At 43.6% G+C, this 22,507-nt stretch overlaps 3 protein-coding genes across 7 annotated transcripts in view; 1 reads left to right on the top strand and 2 right to left on the bottom strand.

Moving 5' to 3' along the window:
- The window catches only part of sik3 (SIK family kinase 3), a 29,891-nt gene extending 28,311 nt beyond the window's left edge, over positions 1–1,580 (bottom strand). For 3 of the 5 annotated variants that reach the window (XM_019274755.2, XM_019274757.2, XM_019274756.2), the window contains exon 1: positions 1,227–1,580. In XM_019274755.2, the coding sequence (XP_019130300.2) occupies positions 1,227–1,565 (339 nt within the window). In that variant the 5' untranslated portion in view covers positions 1,566–1,580. The remainder of the gene's footprint in view (positions 1–1,226) is intronic. The other 2 variants (XM_010745249.3, XM_010745250.3) reach the window with 1 other exon arrangement.
- A 2,129-nt stretch (positions 1,581–3,709) lies between these two features.
- Positions 3,710–15,154, top strand: sidt2 (SID1 transmembrane family, member 2). The gene is made up of 27 exons (XM_027280310.1): positions 3,710–4,529; positions 4,626–4,744; positions 6,193–6,357; positions 6,510–6,555; positions 6,993–7,094; positions 7,422–7,505; positions 7,627–7,792; positions 8,115–8,208; positions 8,543–8,598; positions 8,842–8,868; positions 10,268–10,306; positions 10,364–10,522; positions 10,660–10,722; positions 11,028–11,143; positions 11,258–11,331; positions 11,480–11,546; positions 11,652–11,725; positions 11,825–11,948; positions 12,057–12,174; positions 12,517–12,653; positions 12,768–12,876; positions 13,023–13,099; positions 13,334–13,380; positions 13,495–13,600; positions 13,699–13,809; positions 13,911–14,024; positions 14,283–15,154. The coding sequence occupies exons 1-27, from the start codon at positions 4,281–4,283 to the stop codon at positions 14,343–14,345; spliced, it is 2,706 nt and encodes a 901-aa protein (XP_027136111.1). The 5' UTR covers positions 3,710–4,280; the 3' UTR covers positions 14,346–15,154.
- A 714-nt stretch (positions 15,155–15,868) lies between these two features.
- Positions 15,869–21,931, bottom strand: LOC104930463 (centrosomal protein of 164 kDa). The gene is made up of 17 exons (XM_019274769.2): positions 21,828–21,931; positions 21,563–21,694; positions 21,259–21,454; positions 20,571–20,645; positions 20,315–20,437; positions 20,051–20,194; positions 19,819–19,902; positions 19,662–19,730; positions 19,312–19,571; positions 19,001–19,186; positions 17,841–18,021; positions 17,648–17,755; positions 17,426–17,528; positions 16,954–17,340; positions 16,797–16,869; positions 16,574–16,693; positions 15,869–16,243 (listed from the first exon to the last, which is right to left on the bottom strand). Exons 1-17 carry the CDS (start codon positions 21,929–21,931, stop codon positions 16,147–16,149), a joined length of 2,442 nt encoding a protein of 813 aa, XP_019130314.2. The 3' UTR covers positions 15,869–16,146.
- Between the last annotated feature and the right edge of the window lie 576 nt (positions 21,932–22,507).

The raw sequence follows: 22,507 nt of genomic DNA, 5'->3' as shown, positions 1-22,507 counted from the left end.
AACATATCTGGAGTGACAACAGACTGCTCACAGGCAAATAAAGCCGAGAAACACTGAGGTAAAGTGATCCAATAAGTCAGCACTAACGCAAAAAAAACAAAACAACACAAGGATATATTTGAGCTTTTCCTTCTGCTTGTAATTCCCCCAAAACTTTCCCTAACATACTGTACCATAATAGCTGCACAAAACACCAAAGAGTCATTTTTTTAAAAGCTCAATTTTACACATTTTCTCATCAAGAATGGTGATGTTTTGCGTCGAGATTGTGTGTGTGTGTGTGTGTGTGGTGGCATTTTTTTGCGTCGAGATTGTGTGTGTGTGTGTGTGTGTGGTGGCATTTTTTTCAAAAAACACTAATTTCACCATGTCAATGTGTCCCGGGAAGCTTCATAAAAAATATCTATAACCCCCCCCACCCCCCCCCCCCCCCCCCCAAAAAAAAAAAAAGAAACTGGTACACAAAGTTGAAATACAGCTTTGGAGAAAGTGGTTGAAGTTACACCACGACAAAATGGTTGCATTTACAGCAGAAAGACGTGAGAAAGTTAAGGCGTGTGAATGAAAGCAGAGCGGCTCCTTTTTTTTTTTTTTTTTTTTTTTTTAAATCACTCTGTCAGGCGCTAGCTCAATGAAAAAGGCTAAACAAGGCTCTGCCATTAGTTGGGTTAAGCAGTTTTTCGGTACTTTAACGTTGAGCTATCAAACACCGACCTATTCACTTTGAAAGTTCGTTGTTAATTAAAAAAAAAAAAAGTTACCAAGTAAGGTTCTTTAAAAACTTTTTAACCTTGCGTGTCGGCATCTGTCTGAAAGATATCTGCATCTAGCCACACAGCTAATTAGCTCGGGAGCTAAGCTAGCCGCTCCAGTGTCTCCTCTTTTTCATCTTCGTCAGTACCCTTCTCTCCGTCCTCTGCGCTTTGCCACACATTAACCCCGGGCCTTTCTAGCTTTCATCAAAAAATATACTACCACCTCACTGGGTGAAATCATATTTAACTTGTGCCGAACGTGTTCGTATCTAGCGGTTAAGAGATGATGCCCCGTGTCAAACAGACCCCCCTGAACACCAAGCGGCGGTGTCACCAAAGCGGGTTGGCCGCTGTGTCTCCAGAGCCTGAAGGCCCCAGCGTCATCCCGAGTACATGGTCGAAAAGGCTTGAAATAAAACAATGACAACTTATAATTATTCGCCTCTAGCGCCGGGACAGCAGTCGCCTTACCTTTGCTTTGGTAATGATGTGTGTGGCTAGTTTAACAACCGCGAAATTTCCCTTGCCGATGGTCCGCTCGATTTCGTAGTGGCCCACTCGGGCTGGGGGGGGCCTGGTGGCCGAAGTGTGGCCAGGATTGGTGATGCACCCAGTGGCCGTGCTGGTACGACTGGAGTGGCTGATCCCGGAGGATGGCTGGGCTCGGTTCTGGGAGCCCATGCCTGCGTGGGTCGGTCGGGCAGAGTGCGTAATCCCGGCCGCAGTGGACCCAGCAGCACCTCCGCTTGACACGGCCGCCATCTTCTCGCCTCTCTGCGGGAACAACAAGCAGCCTTGCGCAGCGCGCATCGCGGGCACGCCCCCGCCCTGCGTCATTTTACGTGAACGCTCCTCCGCAGCGCCCTCTCTAGGTTGTAACCATGGTAACGATCAGCGTAACAAATGACTTCATCCACAGAAACGTATTGTGGTTGCCTTGGCGACAAAGAAGTGCGCATTATCACTCTGGTTCCCATGATTCAGTGATTCCTTGCAAACTGCTGCACTATGTATGACTGGCTAGGTGTACGCTGCTGTGACATTGCAACTAGTGATTTAATTAATCGAGTTGAGGCAAACAGACGCAAGTCACAATTTCATTCCATCATGATGTTCGAAGACACTGACATAGTGAATATTTACACAAAGACATGTTCACGATGGATTCTGCAATGACTCGAAGAGATAAAGACAAATCACGGAGCTCTCTCCATCCAATGGCATCTTCTTACACAGTTTCACTGAGCAGTGGGAGGACAGTCAGCTCACCTCCCTGCCCTCGCGTTTAACCGCTGGGGGTTGACTTAGGGACCATCAATAAATTACAGTACTGATCTTTTCTTCAGTACCTTCGTGTTGATTTGTCCACACTGTGAAAAGTGATAATCACGATTGAAATATTGTGAAATTAAATAATGAATAAGCACACTAAATATATAACTCAATATGATTGTGTAATGCGTAATTCCTTTTTTTTTTACATAAATGTGTTGATAGAAAATAGATTTTTTGCAGAAGCTCAATTTGGAGTCACTGGGTTACACAACATGGAAACTATTGCCAATATTAATAAATACATTAATCAAAATTGGATTAGCAATCAAATTAAATGTGCTTAAATACCTGCTAAAGTTATAAACATGACGCAAACACTTCCAAACCCATATAAATAATAAAAAAGGACAAAAAGATCCAAACAGATATTAGAAATAAGTAATGCAATATAAATGTTATACAAAAATGCCATGGCTATTACTTAAAATAAAAATAATTCAAGATAAAATAAAAGTGGTGATTTCATACCACGATATGTTAGTTATAAAAGGATGTTTTCTGGGGGCTGTAGTACATGAGGAAAATACAATTGTTCTGGTCTGTGGCTGTGTCAACAGGTTGTAGACAGCACCACTCCATGGCAGAGAGGAGTTCCTGCATTCACTCAAAGCTGGATTACCAACTGAGCAAAGCAAGCAGCTGTTGTGAGTTTTAGACACCCCAGGGTGCATCAATTTGTTTGAGATAATTTGATTAATTTAAATGTTTCTTTTGGTAGTCATACTATTAAATCAGATGAAATATTATATGCTGTAAGGCTGCACCCACATTACCTAAACTCACGGCCCTGACTTGTAGATCTGGCCTGTGTCAAATCTAGTCCCGAGGAAACATGCTTCATTTTCTTAAATAAATGTGTGTTTGTAGAAATAGAAGCAAGAGAAATAACTAACTAGGAGTACTGGTTGGTTTGGTTGGTTTCAGTGGCCTCTAAGGAAATATAATACAGCTCCCACATCCTGTGTAGTCTCCTGTGTGTTCTGTTCTCATTTTGCTTGATGACTCTCTACTGATCCATGCTTTTACCCAGTTAGTACTGGATTATATAAAGATACCTGACCTAACCAAAGTCTGTGTGCATATGATAATACTTATATCTACTATGTCAGTATCAAAATGTGAATTTAAAAGTAATCCACGAGAACAATGACCACCGAAACACAAAATGTCAACAGTTCTTATACATTCTTATACAGTATGTAACTATCAGTATTTTGTAGCCTCATTATATTGGTATTTATATTATGTTACGTTTGTACCTTCTTTATACTGTCATTGATTATAGCGTGATACTGATTTTTTTTAATGTCTGGCGTGGCAGCATATACATACATACATACATTTAATGTTTCCAAGTGTTTCTGTTCCTGTGTATGTCTATTTACAGCAGAAGGTACAACAGGTGGTAGACAAAAAAGAACTGGGATTAAAAGAACTGAATCATACAGGAAATACTCTTCGCATACGCATAAACCATAAAGGAACAGCATCATATAAAAAATATCATTCTGTACATTAGTAACACTTTTCCTATTGATAAAAACTCATGTGCTGATTACTTGAGTAAGAGCGGGCCGGCCCGTGACGTCATGACGTCGCCCTCGGTTTGTTTACTGTCAGAGCGTGGTGGTGGTGGTGGGGGGCGCTGATGGCACAGATCCGACTCACTGTAAACACACCGACTGGATCTCTAACACCCTCCAGCCTCCGGAGAAATACTTGCACAATGCCAGGACGCCGCGAACACAGGCCGTGACAGCAGCTCTCTCGCCGGACAGACCCTCAGACAAACTGCGCTGTTTTATTCTGAGATGAAAACATGGAGCTGCCTGACCAGCGTACGAAGCAGCTATGCTAAGCTTAGCACAGCTAGCCAGCAGCCCTCTTGGCTTTAGTGTTTCAGGCGAAAAGGTGCCGAGTGTCATTTCATTGTCTTGAAACTTTGGTTTATTTGTTTTACAGCTGTCAGCTTTGACTTTGTTACGGATGTGAAAAGGACCAGGGGCGCGTCTTTAGCTCATGTAAACACCGTGTTATTGTCGTAGCTGGAAGCAGTGACACAGTTTGCCAGCCTGCAAGTAATTGTAGCTGAATGGGGTGGAGTTTTTTTCATTAATATTGCCGCACAGGCTAGAATAACATTAGGTATCAAGAGGCCGGGTTGGGAAGACGGTGGTGTCGGACGACAAAATGGTGTTGAGGAGTTGCTGGAAATCTCGACATAAAAACAGCTCTGGACCTGCTCGTCGCTGGATCCGATCAGGTTTGGCAGCCCTGCTCTGGTTATGTGTGACCCAGTTTATTTGCGGCAGTGGGGCGGTGGGGGAGACCAAAAACGTGGTCCAGAAAGATGCGGAGTTTGATGTGACTTATAATGACACGGTTACAAGTGAAAACCAGACGATCTATGCTTTCAATCACACTGTCTCCAGGAACAAGGTGAGTTCACACCGACACACTAGCACGTGTGTTTGTGTCTTTCAAAGTAATACCGAGTTTAATATGATGGTTTTCTTCCTTTTCATGTGTTTTCAGACAGAGGGAGTGCGTGTGTCTGTGGATGTGTTGTCCCAGGGAGAGAGTCCTACCCTGTTTGTGGTACGGCAGAAGCAAGCTGTGCTGTCTTTTCAAGTCCCTCTCATACTAAGAGGCCTGTGAGTATCTGCACCTTTATAACAACTGTAAAATGTGTCCCATCACACCCCATGACACAGTCCAACGCTATTTCTGGTCCGTTCTATGATATGTGTGCTCAACAGCCTATTGGCCTAAATATATAATAATGATAATAAGTAAGTCATTTCAAATGGCTGTATTCAAATGTCATTTGATCTGCGCACTCCTCCTCAGAGAATGACAAAGAAAAGGGAACACGTTATCCATAGGTACAGGTTTAGCTGTGTGTCACAACAGACCCAATTGATTGTAAGTAAGGCAACACTGAACAGGCTTTAGGAGGCTTTAGGCCACACGCTAGTCCTTTTTATATACATCAGATTAACGCTGCACAGAGACGCAACATAAAGTAATCATCCAAGGTTCCTCCTAGGGAGTGTCTCGCTGTCGCTGCGGTTCTTCCCTTGACCGTAAAACAGTTATGACTTCAGGTCATGCGATGAAGCATGTCGTTCTTGTTTGCTGAATGTGCACTTAGGTGCCTCGTAAAAGAAAATACGAGCCTGTTGTCGGAATGTTTTGGAGATATGGTAGAGACGATTTGTAGATGTGTTGCAGGTGGAGCTGCATTTCTTCAGCAAAGTCTCATTTGCGGTTGTAGTTGGACATTTCCTAGAATTGCTATAATATAATTATAATTTTCATACCTAGATAGAGTTAGCAATGAGGCCACCCTGTTGGTCTGTTTTGTGGGGAGGTAACTCTGGGTTGTATCTCAGTGGCTATGTAGTGCACCCAGCTTTTGTAACATGACTTAGTCAGGTGGGATTTCACAACAGGTTAGACGTTTAGCTATTTATTAGACATTGGCCAACAGCCCATCTGTGATGTGATATGCATCTCCCATACTCTGAGGTAGTCTCTATCTTGTGATTGCATAACATCAGAATGACCTTGACACAGTCTTGCTTATTTCTTCTCGTGGCCGGGCATGTTTAAGCTGAACCTTGGAATTTCACTTCCTCTTTTTGAGATCCGCCGGTGCAGATTTGAGGAATGCAGCTTACTGTAAACGTGTTACCTCAAAGTCGGGGAAATGAAGTGACTTCTGTTTCACACGGTTTCTGTCACGTTACAGTCTTTGACTGAATCCACTTGTATTGAGCTTTGCCGCGTGCTTTTAGGAACAGAGCTGAGTTTTTATTGATTTTGCTCTGAGATTATTGAAGACGCATTTTCTGGTCAGGTCATCTGATCCTGAAACAGCAATCCTCCGCCTACGATATTAAAGCATCCAGTTTCCTTCATCGTCATGTAACAAGTCCGTCCTTTCACTTTGATTTCTTTCTTCATACAATCATACATTGCTTAAGTCAAGGTGAATGAAAAACAGGGCCTTTAATAGACACTAATATTAAATCTTTATTTTCAATGAATACAAATGAAATTGAAAAAAAATTGTTAACCTGTCTCTCTCGCTCTTCAGCTACCAGAGAAAGTACCCTTACAATCATGTGGGCCGGACATTGTGTCAGCCTCCGACCCGGGCTGCTTCTGAGACCCAGCACTTCTTTGTGGACGTGTCCACCCTGTCCAGCCTGGGTACAAACTACCAGCTCAGGGTCAGCCGCGTTGAAAGCTTCACCCTGCAGTGAGTGATATCTGATATAATAACACGAACACCTAGCTGCCTGAGTTCTCAGCTTAATGCGTTAACCATCAGGATGGATTTTGTAGTAAGCAACAAGTAATATACTGCTCTATGCTGTGTGCTTGACATGTAATTTTTTTCCTTGGTCACAGGACAGACAAGAAATTCAGCTTCACCGCGTCGCCATCCCAACCTCAGGTATACACAGCTCGATACAGTAGCTTTATGGTGTTTGCAAGTGTGACACAACATATGCTACTTTTAAACGAGGAAGTTTAGTCACAGAAATGTAGGTTGCAGACACGGTGAGAGCGGGGGTGGAGGGTACAGATTACAAGAAGCACGAGAGAAACTGTGGAAAGTACGTGTGAAAAAGAGGATGATGGGAATGAAAGGCATTTCTGATTTTACACAATTGTTCCAGCATGCGGTAACATTCTTTTCTCTCCCTTTGACAACTTCTGCTTTTCAACACATGAAAAAGAGAACAAATTAGAGCTTCACCCTTTGTAGCTCCTCTCATAAATCTTAATAATCCATCACATCAGTCACGGCTGTCACCCTATACTTCTGTTTATCTACTTTTGGTTTCATCGTGTTGTGTTGTTCCTTATTCTTCTTTCTCTTTCTCTCAGTACTTCAAGTATGTCTTCCCGGATGGAGTAGACACTGTGATCGTCAAGGTCAACTCAGACATGAACTTCCCCTGCTCCGTTATGTCCGTCCAGGACATCCAGGTACAAGCCGGTGTCCTCCAGTAACCCCTGGCATTATGGTCAGCATGCAGTAACACTCTTGGGCCACATGAGGGCAGACTAGAGATCACAAAGCAAACTGAGAATTTTAGGACGTTTTTAAAAAGATTTAGAGCACGTTCAGACCTAACATGTTTTGATCCAAATGCTGGGAAAGGGTGGACATCTTTAGTTTACTTTAGTTTTTACTGCTTTTTATTGTTCGTCTTCTTCTTTTATTATTATTTTAGTCATTGTGTTTTTTTTTTGTGTAGTCCTGTCCATGTTTTGTTCTCTCTTGTCTTTAATCCCTTCATGTTTTCTTTTCAGTGCCCTGTCTACGACCTTGACAACAACGTGGCCTTCATTGGGATGTACCAGACTATGACCAAAAAAGGCGCAATCACTGTGCAGGTAGTGTGTGACACATAGTCAATGCACATGGTGCTGAAATACAGACTCAAAGTATAGACCCCTCCATTAACACACAAACAGAGGTGTATTACATCTTCTAATGTCTCTTTCTGTCATGTAGAGAAAAGATTTTCCCAGCAACAGTTTCTACGTGGTGGTAGTGGTAAAAACAGAGGATGAGGCCTGTGGTGGTCCGCTGCGCTTTTACCCTCTCCGTCCCGATGAGCTGATTGACGCCGGGAACCGCACCAAGGTCCTCGATGTGGTAGTCTCACCTGCTATCGACTGTAAGTCATCTGTTTCCAAATATGAACTGACCGAGGTATAATGCGCGCGGATTTGTTGCACACCGTTGTTTCAAATTTGACCAGAAAGATCACAGCTAAAAATCCAATGCACCTATTTTGGTATAATCAGGCTCATGTCATTGCAGTCAAAGAAAAAAACATGCAACTGTGGGAAAACATGCAGCAACATTTTGATTTAACCCCAACAGTAATGGATTAAATTTCTGTTCTGCAGAACTGTAAAAGTTGGAGAAAGAAATTATTTATAGCTACAAGTCTTCATAATGCAGTGCTGTCAAATATATATATTCACTCTCCACAGTGAAGGTGTATGTGATGGGCATGCTGTTCTGTTTGGGGATCTTCCTCTCCTTCTACCTGCTCACCTTGCTGGTGGCCTGTCTGCAGAATAGGCGGTAAGACTTTTTTTGCACTTTTTTTTTTCTGCGTCCACCTCAAACCCACAGGCTCGTTTCACTATGCTTACCTAAGCGGATCTGAAAAGTCTCTACAGCAGTCTACAGCTGGTAAAGCCCTGAGACCATCACATTAACTTATTTAAGTTTCGTTTGGATAAATTGGGTTAAAAGAAGGACAGATAATATAAGCTCAATTACAAGTTTACAATGTTTACACTTATAAATATATTGTTTAACAAAGAATGTCGATCTATACAACTGCACCACAATAAGAAAATTACACTGCATACAAATGATATGAGTTTGCATGTCCCCTCCTCTGTTTCTGCAGAATAAAGAAGAGAGAGGTGTTTCAGAATCCTGCTGACATGTCGCCTGCTGAGACAGGTATCCCAGCAACTAGCTATGATGGATTGGCCCATTAGGGGCTTGTTAGAGGGTGTGTGGAGCATACCATTTTCTTGAAGTAGATTGTAGACGAGTAGATTCCAATATGTTAAACTACACTTAACATACCGTATAATAATTATTTAACTCCTGAGCTTCTTATGTAGATTTAAATATAACATGTCTGTGTGTACTGAATGTGTCTTTTACTCTCTCTCTCCCTCATGCTAATGTGTGGTTCAGCCTCTCTGCTTGGGAAGAACGGAGATGGTATAACGACACAGTTACTCCTGTCTTGCACTTACTTTCTCACGCTGTGTTGCTTGTCTGCAGATGCTCTGCATGCATTAGCTCACGTACCGCACTGTAACCATTACATAAACGGCATTCATAGAAATGAAATGAAATAAAAAAAATTAGTTAAGCTTTTGTGACTTGCGTCACAGAGATACAGGCACACGTCGCTCACATACTGCTAACCACAAAAGTGCTGTTGCAGTCTTTGTATATTGCTTGTTGTATGATTTGATTTGAAACCACAGAGCACTTCACAGCTCCTCACAACAGATCAGCCGCTGTCTGCACCACCCTATACTCACATTTTCACACATTCTAAATACTAAAGCCATTATTTCAAGTGTGTGTTTTTTTTCAGGCATCAGTTTTTCTAACTGGATCCCAGCTTGTGGTGTGTCGTCTCTTTGTGCTTGTGTACTAACCTTTCAGCTGCAGTGTTGTTTTAGGATGCAGTGTTAAGATACCGACCAGTAGGGGTGTTCCAATTTTCTTGACAGCTCATGCCATTGTTAGGCTGACGAGTCTGGATTTGTAAAGATCAGCATGGTTAAGTCTAAATAATGAATTTCAAATGTAAAAACAACTTGTGCCTCTTTCCTTATTTTAAACTAAAACCCAACCCGTCTGGTATAGATGACATGCGCCTAACTCCAACTAAATGCCGCACAATGTCCACTTCTCTCTTGGCTAGATGTGTGGTAGTACAAAGATAGAGGGATGCTGCCCTGTCCCCACACGCTGAGGGGTTAAGGGATGCTATGTCCTGTCTAGACCTTGAAAAGATGAAACAGACAAACAAACAAAATGCCAAACAAGCAAGAGGTTTCAGAATACTTTGAGGAATCTGTCCCTTTCTCCTCTATTTTGTTGTTTTATTTACGCTGCAATACAAAACCCAACCAGCAATATCCTCCAGCAACAACACTCATTTGGAATTATGTCTTGTAGATGTGGCTGGTGGGAAGAGATGCCCCTTTTTTACACTCTGCAAAAAATGTGTACATTTTTCTGAACATGTGAATTCAAATTTAAAAAAAGAGGGGAGGGAAAAGAAAATGTAAAAACAAGAACTTAAATTTGGATCAACTACTGATACTCGCAAATTGAAAGATATTTTTGATTTTTAATCGAAAATTGAAATGATGACACCCCTACTAGCTGGTAATAGTTCAAGTGGTGTGTGTGTGTGTGTGTGTGTGTGTGTGTGTGTGTGTGTGTGTGTGTGTGTGTGTGTGTGTGTGTGTGTGTGTGTGTGTGTGTGGGGTTGGGTTGTGTTTGGTGTGTGTGTTGTGTGTGGTGTGTGTGTGTGTGTGTGTGTGTGTGTGTACATTTCGTTAACATCCACTCATGTTTAATATGGCTCTTTCCACAGGCAAGACTCCAGCCTCACCCTATGAATATGGCCCTTGGTAAGTTTTGCACAGTTCTGGTTATGGTTCGTCTTTGTCTGTGTTTCACATTGAATAAGTTTTCTCTCTCCTCCTCCTCCTCCTCTCCTCCTCCTCCTCCTCCTCCTCCTCCTCCTCCTCCTCCTCTTCTTCTTCTCCAGCTGACAACGGCAGCACACTCAGCTCAGAGGCCATCACTGACAGTGCCACATCAACTGACAACAACTATGGATACATGGGTATGGACAAGCACACACACCCACACACATACTATTTTCGGTCCCACCACTGTCACTTTTGCAGTACGTCTCCTCCACAGCCTGGCTCGCAGCCCTGGTTTCCGCTCACTGGTTTTCTGTGTGTCTTTGTTCATCAGGACAGGAGCCTTTCAAACGTCGGCCAATCCTCAATCACCTTCACCACATAGCCATCCGCATCGGTGACACGCTGCCGCATAATCGGCCCCCAATCAGTTTAAAGATTTGCACCAAACCAATCAGCACTTTGTGAATCATACATCAATGAAACTTAAAATGTTCATGCCAGAGTGTCGTGACATTAAAATGACCAAACAAAACAACAAAATCGCAAAGAAATTCCGAAAGGTGTGATTTGTTCAAACACCTTTGCATCTTAAAAAAAAAAGTCTTTTAAATGCTAATCGATCAGATCGCCCCTCCAGTAAATGGAAAGCCTCTTTTCCTTATCCCCCCTCTCTTCTCTCTTTCCTTCCCCTCCCATCAGAGCGATCGCTGGAAAGCGTTGGACGAAGCAGGCAGGAGTCTCTGAGCTCCGTGGAGGAGGATGACTATGACACGCTGGACGACATCAACTCGGACAAAAACATAGTTCGCACCAAGGTGCGCCTCGTCTCTCCACCTCAGTATACGCAACGTTTCTGCAAAATCGCAAATTCACTGCAGTTCAGACTAGTTGATGAAACCTAACAACATACTCTCTTTTTTTGTCTATAGAAATATTTATGTGTGTCTGACCTGGCTCGCAAAGACAAGAGGGTCCTCAGCAAGAAATACCAAATCTACTTCTGGTGAGGACACGAATGACAAATACCACCTACAATGACACAATAACAAAGATTGCTTTACATCCAGATGCAAGCTGCGGATTTTATTCTAGTTTATACACACGCAAAGGCAAAAAGCCTCTGACTGAACTAATGATGATCTCTCCTCCAGGAACATCGCCACTATCGCCGTGTTCTATGCGCTGCCAGTCATCCAGCTAGTCATCACCTATCAGACGGTACGCTGTACGACGAGACGTCAGCTGTGATATATTAGATATGATTTAAAAAATTTAAAAAAACATATCAACACACTGATGTTAAACCGACTCTCTGTTCTCCAGGTGGTCAACGTCACGGGAAACCAGGACATCTGCTTCTACAACTTCCTGTGTGCCCACCCACTGGGAGCGCTCAGGTTTGCATGTGTCTGCGTTATTATTACAACCTACAGCATGGCTGACAGATTCACGTACCTGCGCTGTCGTCACTGACTCTCGGCTTTTGTCACACACAGCGCGTTCAACAACATCCTCAGTAACATGGGTTACGTGATGCTGGGACTACTTTTCCTCCTCATCGTCCTCAAAAGAGATATCGTCCACAGTCGCGCCCTGGAACGCAACGATCTCAACGCGCTGGTAAGACTGGATGGATTAGCTCACAGTGATGTGTGTGTTGGAAATAGCAAACAGAACACACAGATTTGCTCTGTCAGTAGTTCAACGTTCCTCTTTCCCAATTTCCAGGAATGTGGTATCCCAAAACATTTCGGTCTGTTTTATGCCATGGGCACTGCTCTGATGATGGAGGGTTTACTCAGTGCCTGCTACCACGTCTGTCCCAACTACACCAACTTTCAGTTTGGTAAGACTGCATCATTTCCAACTTGAACTTTGTGTGTTTCTTGTACCACACAGCTTTTTGTTGTTTCTTCCTGAACTTTTTTTTGCTTAATTTGTTTCCTTGAGCTTTTATCTGTGCAGATATTTTGTATAGCTTCTTGGAAAATGATTTTTCAGGTTACTCTGTGTTTATATTCACACAGAAAATAAGATGTTATACGATTCTTACCACAAAGAAAACGTACAGTACAATCTCTTTGAAAATTTTCCAAATAAGTCCCAGAATTTGCAGCAAAGACAACAAATCTTTGTGTGTTTGAGACGTTAACGGTTAGATGCGTCTGTTTGTAATGTTTCTTTGCAGACACCTCTTTCATGTACATGATCGCTGGACTGTGCATGCTGAAGCTGTATCAGAAGAGGCACCCAGACATCAACGCAAGCGCTTACACTGCTTACGCCTGCCTGGCTGCGGTCATCTTCTTTTCTGTGCTGGGAGTGGTATGTCCACACGCACGCACACACACACACACACACACAGGCTGCATGATATTTAGCATGTGCAGAAATACACATGGGCACGTCTCCTGACGTTTGTGACCATCTGGTTCGCAGGTATTTGGGAAAGGAAACACGGCCTTCTGGATCGTTTTCTCAGTGATCCACATTCTGGCCACTCTCCTGCTCAGCACGCAGCTCTACTACATGGGCCGATGGAGGCTGGGTAAGATCTTCAGCCCCTGGAATCATGATGCGCAGCAACAAAGTTTAACAATATTTGCCATGTGTTCAATTTGGTGCATCGGAGTAATGTCATATTGACACTTTGGACTCGTGTTTGACTCTTACACATCTGTATATCTGTGTCAGACTCCGGGGTGCTGCGCAGGATGGTGTACATCATCTACACAGATAGTATCAGACAGTGCAGCGGACCGATGTACATTGTGAGTAATGGACCAGAGGCATTGGTGTTTTTTTTTTGTTGTTTTTTTTTAAGAGCCATGTCATGGTGTAAAGAACCAAAATTTCCCCTCATTATTCTGAGTTCACAAGGAATCACAGTATTCAAGAGTTTAGTTAGTTCATACAGAGACACTGGAGACGCAGTTAGATCTTTAGATGTCAGGGTTTTATTTGGGATTGGCTTGTAAAACAATATTTCCTCCTCTGTCTGACAGGATCGGATGGTTTTGCTCGTAATGGGGAACATAGTCAACTGGTCTCTGTAAGTAACACAGTGTAACTCCTTTACAAAATAAAAAGATATAGACAAGATATAAACTAAAATATACAGCAATGCACCTAATGATGACATCACCATCCTCTTATCTGTCTGTAGAGCTGCCTACGGCCTCATAGAGAAACCCAATGACTTTGCCTCCTACCTGTTGGCCATCGCCATCTGCAACCTGCTGCTCTACTTTGCCTTTTACATCATCATGAAGGTGTGTGTGTGTGTGTGAATCCATCTATCTATATAAAAGACCAGAATCGTTTTTTTGCACATCTAAAGCCCTTTGTATTTCTGTGTGTGTGTGTTTAGTTGCGGAGCGGTGAGAGAATCCAGTGTCTGGCATTAGTGTGTATTCTGTTCACGGCCGTGGTGTGGGGCTTCGCGCTGTATTTCTTCTTCCAGGGGCTCAGCACCTGGCAGGTGAGTGACTTCCACTCCCATCGATTCTAAATTTGTTTAAATTTCTGCGTAATGTGGCATTAGTTTACTGTGTGTGTGTTTGCTTCTTTCTTTTGATGCAGAAAACCCCAGCAGAGTCTCGTGAACACAACAGGGACTGCATCCTGCTTTCATTCTTCGATGACCATGACATTTGGCACTTCCTTTCCTCCATCGCCATGTTTGGATCCTTCTTGGTATGATCACTTATTAAAACAATGAATGTGAATAACATCCTGTACAGTAAGTTTGACTAGTTGATCTCTTAAAATATCCAGTATGTGTGATATTTTAAATATAATACTTAAATATACTGTTGAAATTAACATCAATATATATATATATATATATATTATATTATAATATATATATATATATATATATATATATATTATATCTATATCTATATACTATATATATATATACTATCTATAGTAACCCCTCTTCGCTCCTAGGTCCTCCTCACCATGGACGACGACCTCGACACCGTCCAGAGAGACAAGATCTTCGTCTTCTAGATTCGTCAGATCTCCTGTGATGAGCTCAGCTCTTCCTCTCTGCCTTATCGCCCCCTCCTCGTCTCTCCGTTCCCTTTATGTGTTCTTTAAAAACAAAAAAAAAAACAAAAAAAGCACAGCCAGTAGCCTGTTTTTTTTGTTTTCCCCCCTTCTCTCTCCAAGGCTGTACAATGGGCACCTGTATGCCTCTCACAGCCAATCAGCCAGTCAGGGACGGGGCAGTAAGCCCCCTCCCCTCTACCTGTATGGACACAAACGTGCCAACAAAGAGCTGCGTCGACGTCAAAGTGATGCTGAAGTGTTTCGTCCTCTCGCTGCCATCATCAGTGTAACTGTTGTGATCGATGTTTACCTAACTGCTGATGATGAAGTGTGCACACTTGCTAAAAAAAAAAAATTAACTTATTTTATACTGCCCGCATTACATTGGATCTGCAAGTACAATGCATTTTGAAATGACCGTTTGTATGCTGTTTATACGCTATGTGAGCGAAAGTGTGAGTGTGAGTGTGAGTTTACAGACATAAATGTCTAAATGTGAGAACTCTGTCCAGTCTGCCAGTGGCCTTTTAATGTTCTAATCACGTTAGTCACATACTGTGCTCTAATTGGTCAGATCCTCCAGCCGTCCTTCTTCTCATTGGAGAACAAGATGATGATGATTGTATTTACTTCTCGACTGCCCTCAAGTCTGAATGCAAAAGTTGTTTTTGTTTTTTTTTGCACTATACTGTATGAAAAACTGATTTCAATGTTGCAATGGTTGCAATGAGCGGTTACTGAATAAAGGTCTCATTTTCATATCTTCACTTGACTCTTATCTTTAAAGCTGATGAACCTGAGTCTTATCTATGAATCCCTGCAGGTTCTTCTGTGTGTGAACAGATACAGTACAGTATGATAATCAGGGTGTGGGTGTATGTCTTTAGGTACATGCACAGAATCAGTAAACAAAAATACAAACATTAAAATAATATTTATTAAAATATTTTCTAGAAAAATACAGTATTTATTTACACAAATATACGCACAAAAGACTTTCTCTCTGCTCAAAGTCTACACCAATCATTCGCCGTAGAATATAGAAAAGTACGGTAAAATAAAAGCCGACTGGCTCCAACTTTACAAAAACAACAGTGATTTCTGTGTCTTTAACAACATGAACTGAAGAAATTGGTTAAAAAACAGTTCACACGCAAGTCGCTTCCAAAAACTAGTGGCATAAATACAAATGTAACCTCTCTCAAGAAATAACGTTTGACCTCTAAAGCACTGATTTGAAGTGTTAAGTCCTTGCTGCAGCAGCAAATGGGTTGAGAACATGGCAATAAGTTGGAAGCTGTAGGTAAAAGCAGTGTAATATGTAAACAAGCCTCTTTGTGTATGTGATTGTCTTAACTTATTACAAACTGTAGGAAGCAGCCATTTCACATCTGACATCAAAGTAAACTAAGCCATTAAAAAAAGCTGTTTGGCCCGAGTCTAGCACGGAGCTATAATTTGTAAACGTGACATTCAAGTGCTTTTTTTTTTTTTTTTTTAAATGTTGTTGCTCACAGCCGTATCTCATATTGGAGGGTAAAAGTCCTCAGCCCTCTGTGATGTGTCTCTCCCTGAATTGCCAATCGCAGCAGAGGAATTCGGACTTTGTCTGATAAGAATTGCACTGACAGTTTGAAAAAAGGGAATAAATCAAAGGAGGGCACAGGACTCCTGTAACCTCCAGTCACAGTCATCAATGAAAATCCAAAGTCCCCAGTGACGCTCACAGTGCAACGGGACTGAACTAGGCAACGTGTCCTCAGTAATGATAGACTCTAATCTGGTTGTTATCGTCCAAGCCCAATTGGACCAGGCCGCTCTTGGTTGATGGAGCCTGATAGCGTGTGAACAAAGGTCTGGGAGGCAGAGTTAAAGATGACGACTGAGTTTGTGAAACAGTCTTGACGAGTAATGGTGATTTAGGTGTTTGATGGAAACGACGTGATGCAGTAAAGGGTTATTAGACGAGTCAAACATTCATTAAATAATCAGAATGGAGTGTAGTGTTTTTTCTCTCTGTCTCTCTCTCTCTGTCTCTCTCTCTGTCTCTCTCTCTCTCTCACACATATCTGTCTCATTCACATAGCTATAACAGGAGTATTGTGATGAGGTTGATTATGTGCTCTGTATGTAACTTCAACAACAGTTAAATGTAATGTGTGTGTGTATGTGTGATAGAAGGATACACGCTGCTGTCTTTCTTGCGCATCTCCAGCCATCTCTTGTTGCCGTCAATCAGCCCCTGCAGCCTCTGGCCATCGACCTCCACCGACTTCTGCATGGAGCGTAGGCTACGAGCATGTTCACTTAAAAACCCACACACAGATACACACAGTTTTAGGATTGTTAAGTGCATTGGAAACAGCTCAACGGTAATGATAGCGTGGTTAAAGGTTTATTGGAGGTTACCTAGCAGGCGTGTATGATGAGTAAGCTGAGGTTGGCCTCATGGTGCTGGAGGTGATTGGATCCATAGCTGCTCCTGGAGAACAAAACAACGAGTCAAGACCAACAACAATGATAACATCTGATGGGGCCTCACTCATTTTAAAGCAAAATGACATACTGGGAAATATCTGGCTCCATCGGCTGTTGATGAGGTCCTCAGAGGCCCTCAGACCACTGCTGATGGGGGTACTGAATAGAGGGGTGCCTGTGGAGGAGCCCTGGGGCACCCAGTTCCAGGATGGCTCTGAGAGCCTCACTGGAGGAGGTGGGGCTAAGGAGCTGGAGCCCAGGGTGTGCATTTGGGGCATGCCTGGGGCAGAGGTGGAGGTGGAAGCTGAGGTGGAGTGAGGTTGAGACAGAGGCAGAGGTAAGGTTGTATAGGGTGAGGCGCTCTGCCTCTGGGCTAGTGAACCCAACGCACTCAGGACGGTGTTGAGCTGGCCTGAGATCTGTTGTAGGGACTCTGCTAGCTCCTGGACTTTGTCTGGGACAGTGGGATGACCTCCTGAGGAGGAAAGAGGAATACAGTGTCAGTGTAGCTGAAAGATATAATAACCTGGAGGATTTGAAATATGTCCTTTAAGTTTTACCTGTCCCATCCGGCGGGTCCACGGTGCTGCTGAGGTCAGATTCGGTCACATCAAAGGTCACCTTCCTTTCTCCTGCCAGTCGAGACAGATCCTCAAACAGCGGCTAATCGGAGAAAGCAACAAGACAAAGTGGAATTAGTTTTGATTTACTGGTATGTAAGTGTAAAAAAGTGAAGTATCACTTGGACCCAGTGTACTATACGACTTCAGATACATCCCGACCTCTTCAGCTATAGAGCTCTCCAGCTGCTGGAGTTGCTCCTCTTTCCTCCGAAGGAGGCTGTTTCCTCTCTGAACTGTCCGCTGTAGCTCCACCACATTTCTGGCCTCCTGACACAACGAGAGGGAAAAGTAACCAACACTTCAACCGGAATCAGTTACAATTCATCAGGAGGTGGGTCTCACTCCTCTCTACCTGCTGTAGATTTCTTATCATCTCCTCAGTCACCCCTCCTTCCTGGTCGGGGTCCTGAGAGGAGGTGGACTGGGCGGCCCGCAGAGCCGCCTGTCTCTCCAGCAGCCGGCTGGTCTCCCGTTCCAGAAAGAGTTTGGTTTTTTGGATGGATGCACCATGTGAGGAGATGTAGCGTCTGAACCTGGACACATAAAGAGTTAGATTGGGGGATGAAGTCTAAAGTTAAATACCCACTTGTGCTGAGCTCCCATGTGTCCCAGTGATGTAAGGCCTGCTAAGTTACATTAATCTCAAGATGTCCCTCAGGGTTCCGTATTTGGTCCTCCCGTCTTTATTCTCTATAAGATTGTTAACATCACCCGTCCAGCTTTACATCGCCATTAAATCCATCAACACTGCAACTCACTCCACCCTGGCCAACTACCTTGTTGACATAAAAACATGGATGCAAGCCAACTTCCTTAAACAATACTGTGACAAATCAAATATGATTATTCCTCCCAGATCCTTCACCAAAAGTCACACACAGTTTTTACCTCACCATCGACAGCTTCACTTTCTCGGATCCAATACAAACTCCTTCTCTTCACTCACAAAGCCCTCCATAAGGAACCATACTATCTCACCAAAACCCTCCACCATCACACTCCCTTTGACAGCCTCTGTTCTTCTGGGACCTCTACCATCTCCACCATCCAGGACCAAGCACTGGACCCAGAGTGAGGGCTGCTGCTCTAATCAAATCTGTGACTGCATCAATCTTGCTATATTTTAAGGACCATTGTGTAAGATTTAGTGACATCTAGTGGTGAAAAACGCTAAAAAAGGTCCTGACTAGAGCCATTTAGTTTGCCCGTTCTGGGCTACTGTAGCAACATGGTGAACACTAATTAATACATAATTCTACATATTTTATTCCTTTTTTACTTTATTCTATAAAAAGAGCTCCCTTAATCTGACACACTGGACCTTTAAGTAGTTACTAAAAACTCACCTTCATAAATGTTTGTTTCTCTAGATTTGTTAACTTATCATGTAAGGGTCTTCTTTTTTTGAGTATCTAAAAAAGTGAATTCAATGTTTTACTATTGTAATAATTTAAATAAAGCTTTGTATTGTTCAGAGTCCTAAACCAGACTTATGTGTTTCCCTCTCCTTACTCATCCATGCTGCTTTGGCTGTCGGGTACAGGTGAGAGTGGCGAGTCGTCCAGGTCTTCTACATGTAGCGATGAGTCTCTCCTGTCACTGGAGGGCGCTGTCACCTCTGCTTTCTCTGCCTTCTTTTTGTCCTGCTTAGGTTCAGGTCTGAGTGAGGCGCTCGCTCCTTCGTCTTGTTTCATCTCACTGATTGGACAAAATAAATAAATGAAAGAGCATTGATCAGGAACACTGAAAAATCACTGCGCCCTCCTCAGTTACACTGCAGTAAAAACAGAGGATGAGTAGATGTACTGTGTAGGAAACTATACCTGACTCTGCTACTTAGGCGGTCACATCTCTCCTGCAGTAGTGCCACCTTGCCCTCCAGTCGTTCCTTGTCCACTGTGGACCTCCTGCACTCGTCCCTGGCTTTGTCTCTCTCCTCCCTCAGCCTCTCCTCCTCCTCTTTAACCTGATTCCTCTCCTCCCTCACTCTCTGGATGACTTCTCTGGCTTGGTGTTTCTCCTCTCTCATCCTCTCCAGCTCCTCCTTCAGCTGGTCTCTCTCCTGGCTCAGCCGGGATAAGGTCTGAACAAAACACACACGCATGAGTGGAAAAATAAAGAAAAGATGGACATGTGGGTGAGTATAATCTCTCTTATCATAAACGTGTCCCACGTCTATCTGTCTGTCCACTTCGTCCTCTTCCTCCCCGAGCTTCTTCCTCCTCCTCTTAAGATCTGCCGCCTGAGAGGAGACAGAAACCATGAGTCTACTTGGTTTAGGTTAGTGTGTCAGTGATTAATAGTAGATACAGTATGAACGTATCAGAAACCTTGTTCTGCAGCATGGCCTCTTGGCTCTTCAGCTCTTTGGCTCTCAGCTCAATCTGATCTGCCAGTTCCTGCAGCTCTGACTCCTAACAGACAGGAGAAGATTTGGTGAGCAAAATAGGGTTTCAATCCAATGTTCTGGATCGGTTTTGAATGGTAGTGTAATATGCACCATATGTTAAGCACTACATCATCAGTAAATGTGTGTGAAAGTGTATATCTGATTAGTGTCACCTTGCGCGAGTGTGTCAGCTGTGTCTTTTGCATCTGTGTCTCGAGCTGCAGGCAGAGTTTCTCCAGTTGGGTGGCGTGCGAGGCCTGGAGACGCTCCCTGTCCTCCTGCAGAGTGGATAGCAGGCGCTCCCTCTGGGCAGTCTCCTGCAACACACAAACACATCCAGAGAATATTAAAGACTGTTACCCAAAACTATCTTTGTTGATACTTTAGATTAGGATAAATCGCATCATGCATCAGCTAAAATGTGAACACTCTCTGACCTCATCCAAGTACTTCTCTCTGATGTTGTTCATCTCTCTCCTGTGGTCCTCCCTCAGCTGCTCCAACTTCCTCTCGTGATCACGCTGCACTTCCTCCCGCACCTCCTGGAGAACATCGGCCAGCTAGACGGCGAAAAGTCAGTTTAGAACATGAAAAGTTAGATTAAACGCCTGAAATCACATTTGGACATGGCGATGAAAGTCTGTGCCGAATATCTATGTGTATGTGTGTGTGTGTGTGTGTGTGTCCTCTAACCTCTCGGTGGTACTCTGCCAGCTGCTGTTCAGGTCGGGGGCTCAGGAGCTCCCTCCTCCTCTCTGTGATTTTGACCTTTACACAGACAAGATAGCAAAAAAAAAGGGCACACATATAGAGAGGTCATTAATCTGGGTCCTTCGAGTCCAATGCCACCGTGTACCACCAAAGAAGAGCAAACAGAAAACCTTTGCTTCGTGTCACTTCCAGTACGTGCCTGATAAATATAACACGTCACATGAATATAACATGTTAGCACAATGTGGTCACATGTTACATGGAGATGTGATGTGACATATTTAACTTTCATGGATATGAAAAACAAAACAAAAAGAACACTTCAGATGTGTTGAAGAGAGTAACAGCAGGGTATGTCACCAGAACTTGCATAACACAACATGTAGCCACCCACAAAAATGGCTTCAGGTTTTCCCCTACATATGAACACACCAACCTCTAAGATCCAGCAAGGGTCAAGCAGCTCTACAGATCATTCGTTTTTCAACTCCAGATATCAGTAAAGCTATTTAACTTTTCTTTAATTCAATTGATCTTTGAGTTTGTCAAGCAATTTGCTGTATTGGTATTTGTATTTAGTGTCACGGTACGTCACGCCAGTAAACAAGATGTAAATGCTGACTGACTAAACAATATTGAAATCAAAAATCAGCTGGCCAGCCTCAGTCACCTCCTGTTTGAGAGAACTCAATTTCTCCTCCCTCTCTCCCTGCAGCCTCCTCTTCTCCGCTCGAAGCTCCTCTTCCGACTCTGCCTTCAGTCGCTCAGTGTCCTGCTTCTTCTGGGCCTCCAGTCTGTCCCGTTCCGCTGCTCGTTCTTTCTCTAGAGTGATGCGTAGCTCCTTCAGCGTGACTTCGCTCTCCTCCCTGGGCAAACACACATCGATTGTCATTTTGTGGATCGCTGGCGATGAACTGCAAACCGATGCAGCCTCACTTTGAGAGACCACTGCACCTTTGTGTCAACCTGCTGACCTGAGTTTGTGTCGCTGCCTCTCTCTCTCCTCCTGGACAGACTCTCTAAGTTCCTTCAATGTCCTATCGGACTCCTCATTCAGCCTAGCCTCTTCGTTGCTCCTCTTATCCAATAGACGCCGTCGCAGAGCCCTGAGGAGACGCATGCATTTATGAATAAAGAAATCATTTTAAAAGTGAAATGGAGGTGTGTTTAAGGGAGTCTTAACCAAACTTCATCGCCCACAAAGAGTAGGAAACAAACATCTTTGTTCTCTATGCCTACCTCAGTCTTTCCTCGCTCTCCTCCTTCAGCTTCCTCTCCTCCTCCTCCTCTTCCCTCCTCAGCTCTTCCTCGAGGAGACGCATTCTCTTCTCCTTCTCCCTCATCAGACGCTCCCTCTCCTCCTCCAACTCTCCATCAGCCATCCTTCTCTCCCTCTCTTCCTTCCTCTCTCTCAGACTCCTCTCCTCTCTCTCTGCCCTCTTCCTCTCCTCCTCCTCCTCCTCATCTTTCTTTTCCCTGTCTTTCCGGATTCTCCTGCTTGCCTCTTCTTCCTCTTTGTTTCGTAAGAGGGGTTCAGCGTCTTCAAGCTGGGTGTTGAAAGTGCGGACCAGTCGACCTCGGGAGGTTTCGGGCCTTTGTAGCCCCAGAGACGTGCCATGGCCTTCGTTTTTTAGTTGGAGCCCGACACCTTCCTCTGAGTGGGACAGGCTTGAGAGGGAAGGAGTAGGACTGGACTGGTGGAGGACGAGTCGGTCGACTTTCAGAGCTGCAGCCTGCAAATGCCTGAAGAAAAAGGAGAAAGGAGTTACAATAATACCGAGGTAAAAAAAAAAAATACTGTGAGACCGCGCACAGCTTGCAGAGTTATGTCTATACGCCCGTGCCCTCCTTTGGACACAGTAGCATCACCACAATACATGTAATTGTTGGGACTCCTCCAGAGAAACGTTTGGTGCCTC

Source organism: Larimichthys crocea, chromosome VII (assembly GCF_000972845.2).
Source record: "Larimichthys crocea isolate SSNF chromosome VII, L_crocea_2.0, whole genome shotgun sequence".
NCBI classification, from domain to species: Eukaryota; Metazoa; Chordata; class Actinopteri; family Sciaenidae; genus Larimichthys; species Larimichthys crocea.
The sequence above is the reverse complement of the archived record's forward strand: the minus strand, read 5'-3'. Positions and strand labels throughout refer to the sequence as shown.

What these genes read in the sequence shown, in the direction of transcription:
- LOC104930463 (XM_019274769.2), bottom strand. Translation starts at nt 21,931, where the DNA reads ATGAGGGAGAAGGAGAAGAGAATGCGTCTCCTCGAGGAAGAGCTGAGG. An exon ending in AGAGCTCTATAGCTGAAGAG is followed by an intron (nt 17,529 to 17,647) that starts GTCGGGATGTAT and finishes TTCTCCGATTAG; the next exon opens with CCGCTGTTTGAGGATCTGTC. An exon ending in GGACCCGCCGGATGGGACAG is followed by an intron (nt 17,341 to 17,425) that starts GTAAAACTTAAA and finishes TTTCCTCCTCAG; the next exon opens with GAGGTCATCCCACTGTCCCA.
- sidt2 (XM_027280310.1), top strand. Translation starts at nt 4,281, where the DNA reads ATGGTGTTGAGGAGTTGCTGGAAATCTCGACATAAAAACAGCTCTGGA. An exon ending in ACACTGTCTCCAGGAACAAG is followed by an intron (nt 4,530 to 4,625) that starts GTGAGTTCACAC and finishes ATGTGTTTTCAG; the next exon opens with ACAGAGGGAGTGCGTGTGTC. An exon ending in CATGTCGCCTGCTGAGACAG is followed by an intron (nt 8,599 to 8,841) that starts GTATCCCAGCAA and finishes TGTGTGGTTCAG; the next exon opens with CCTCTCTGCTTGGGAAGAAC.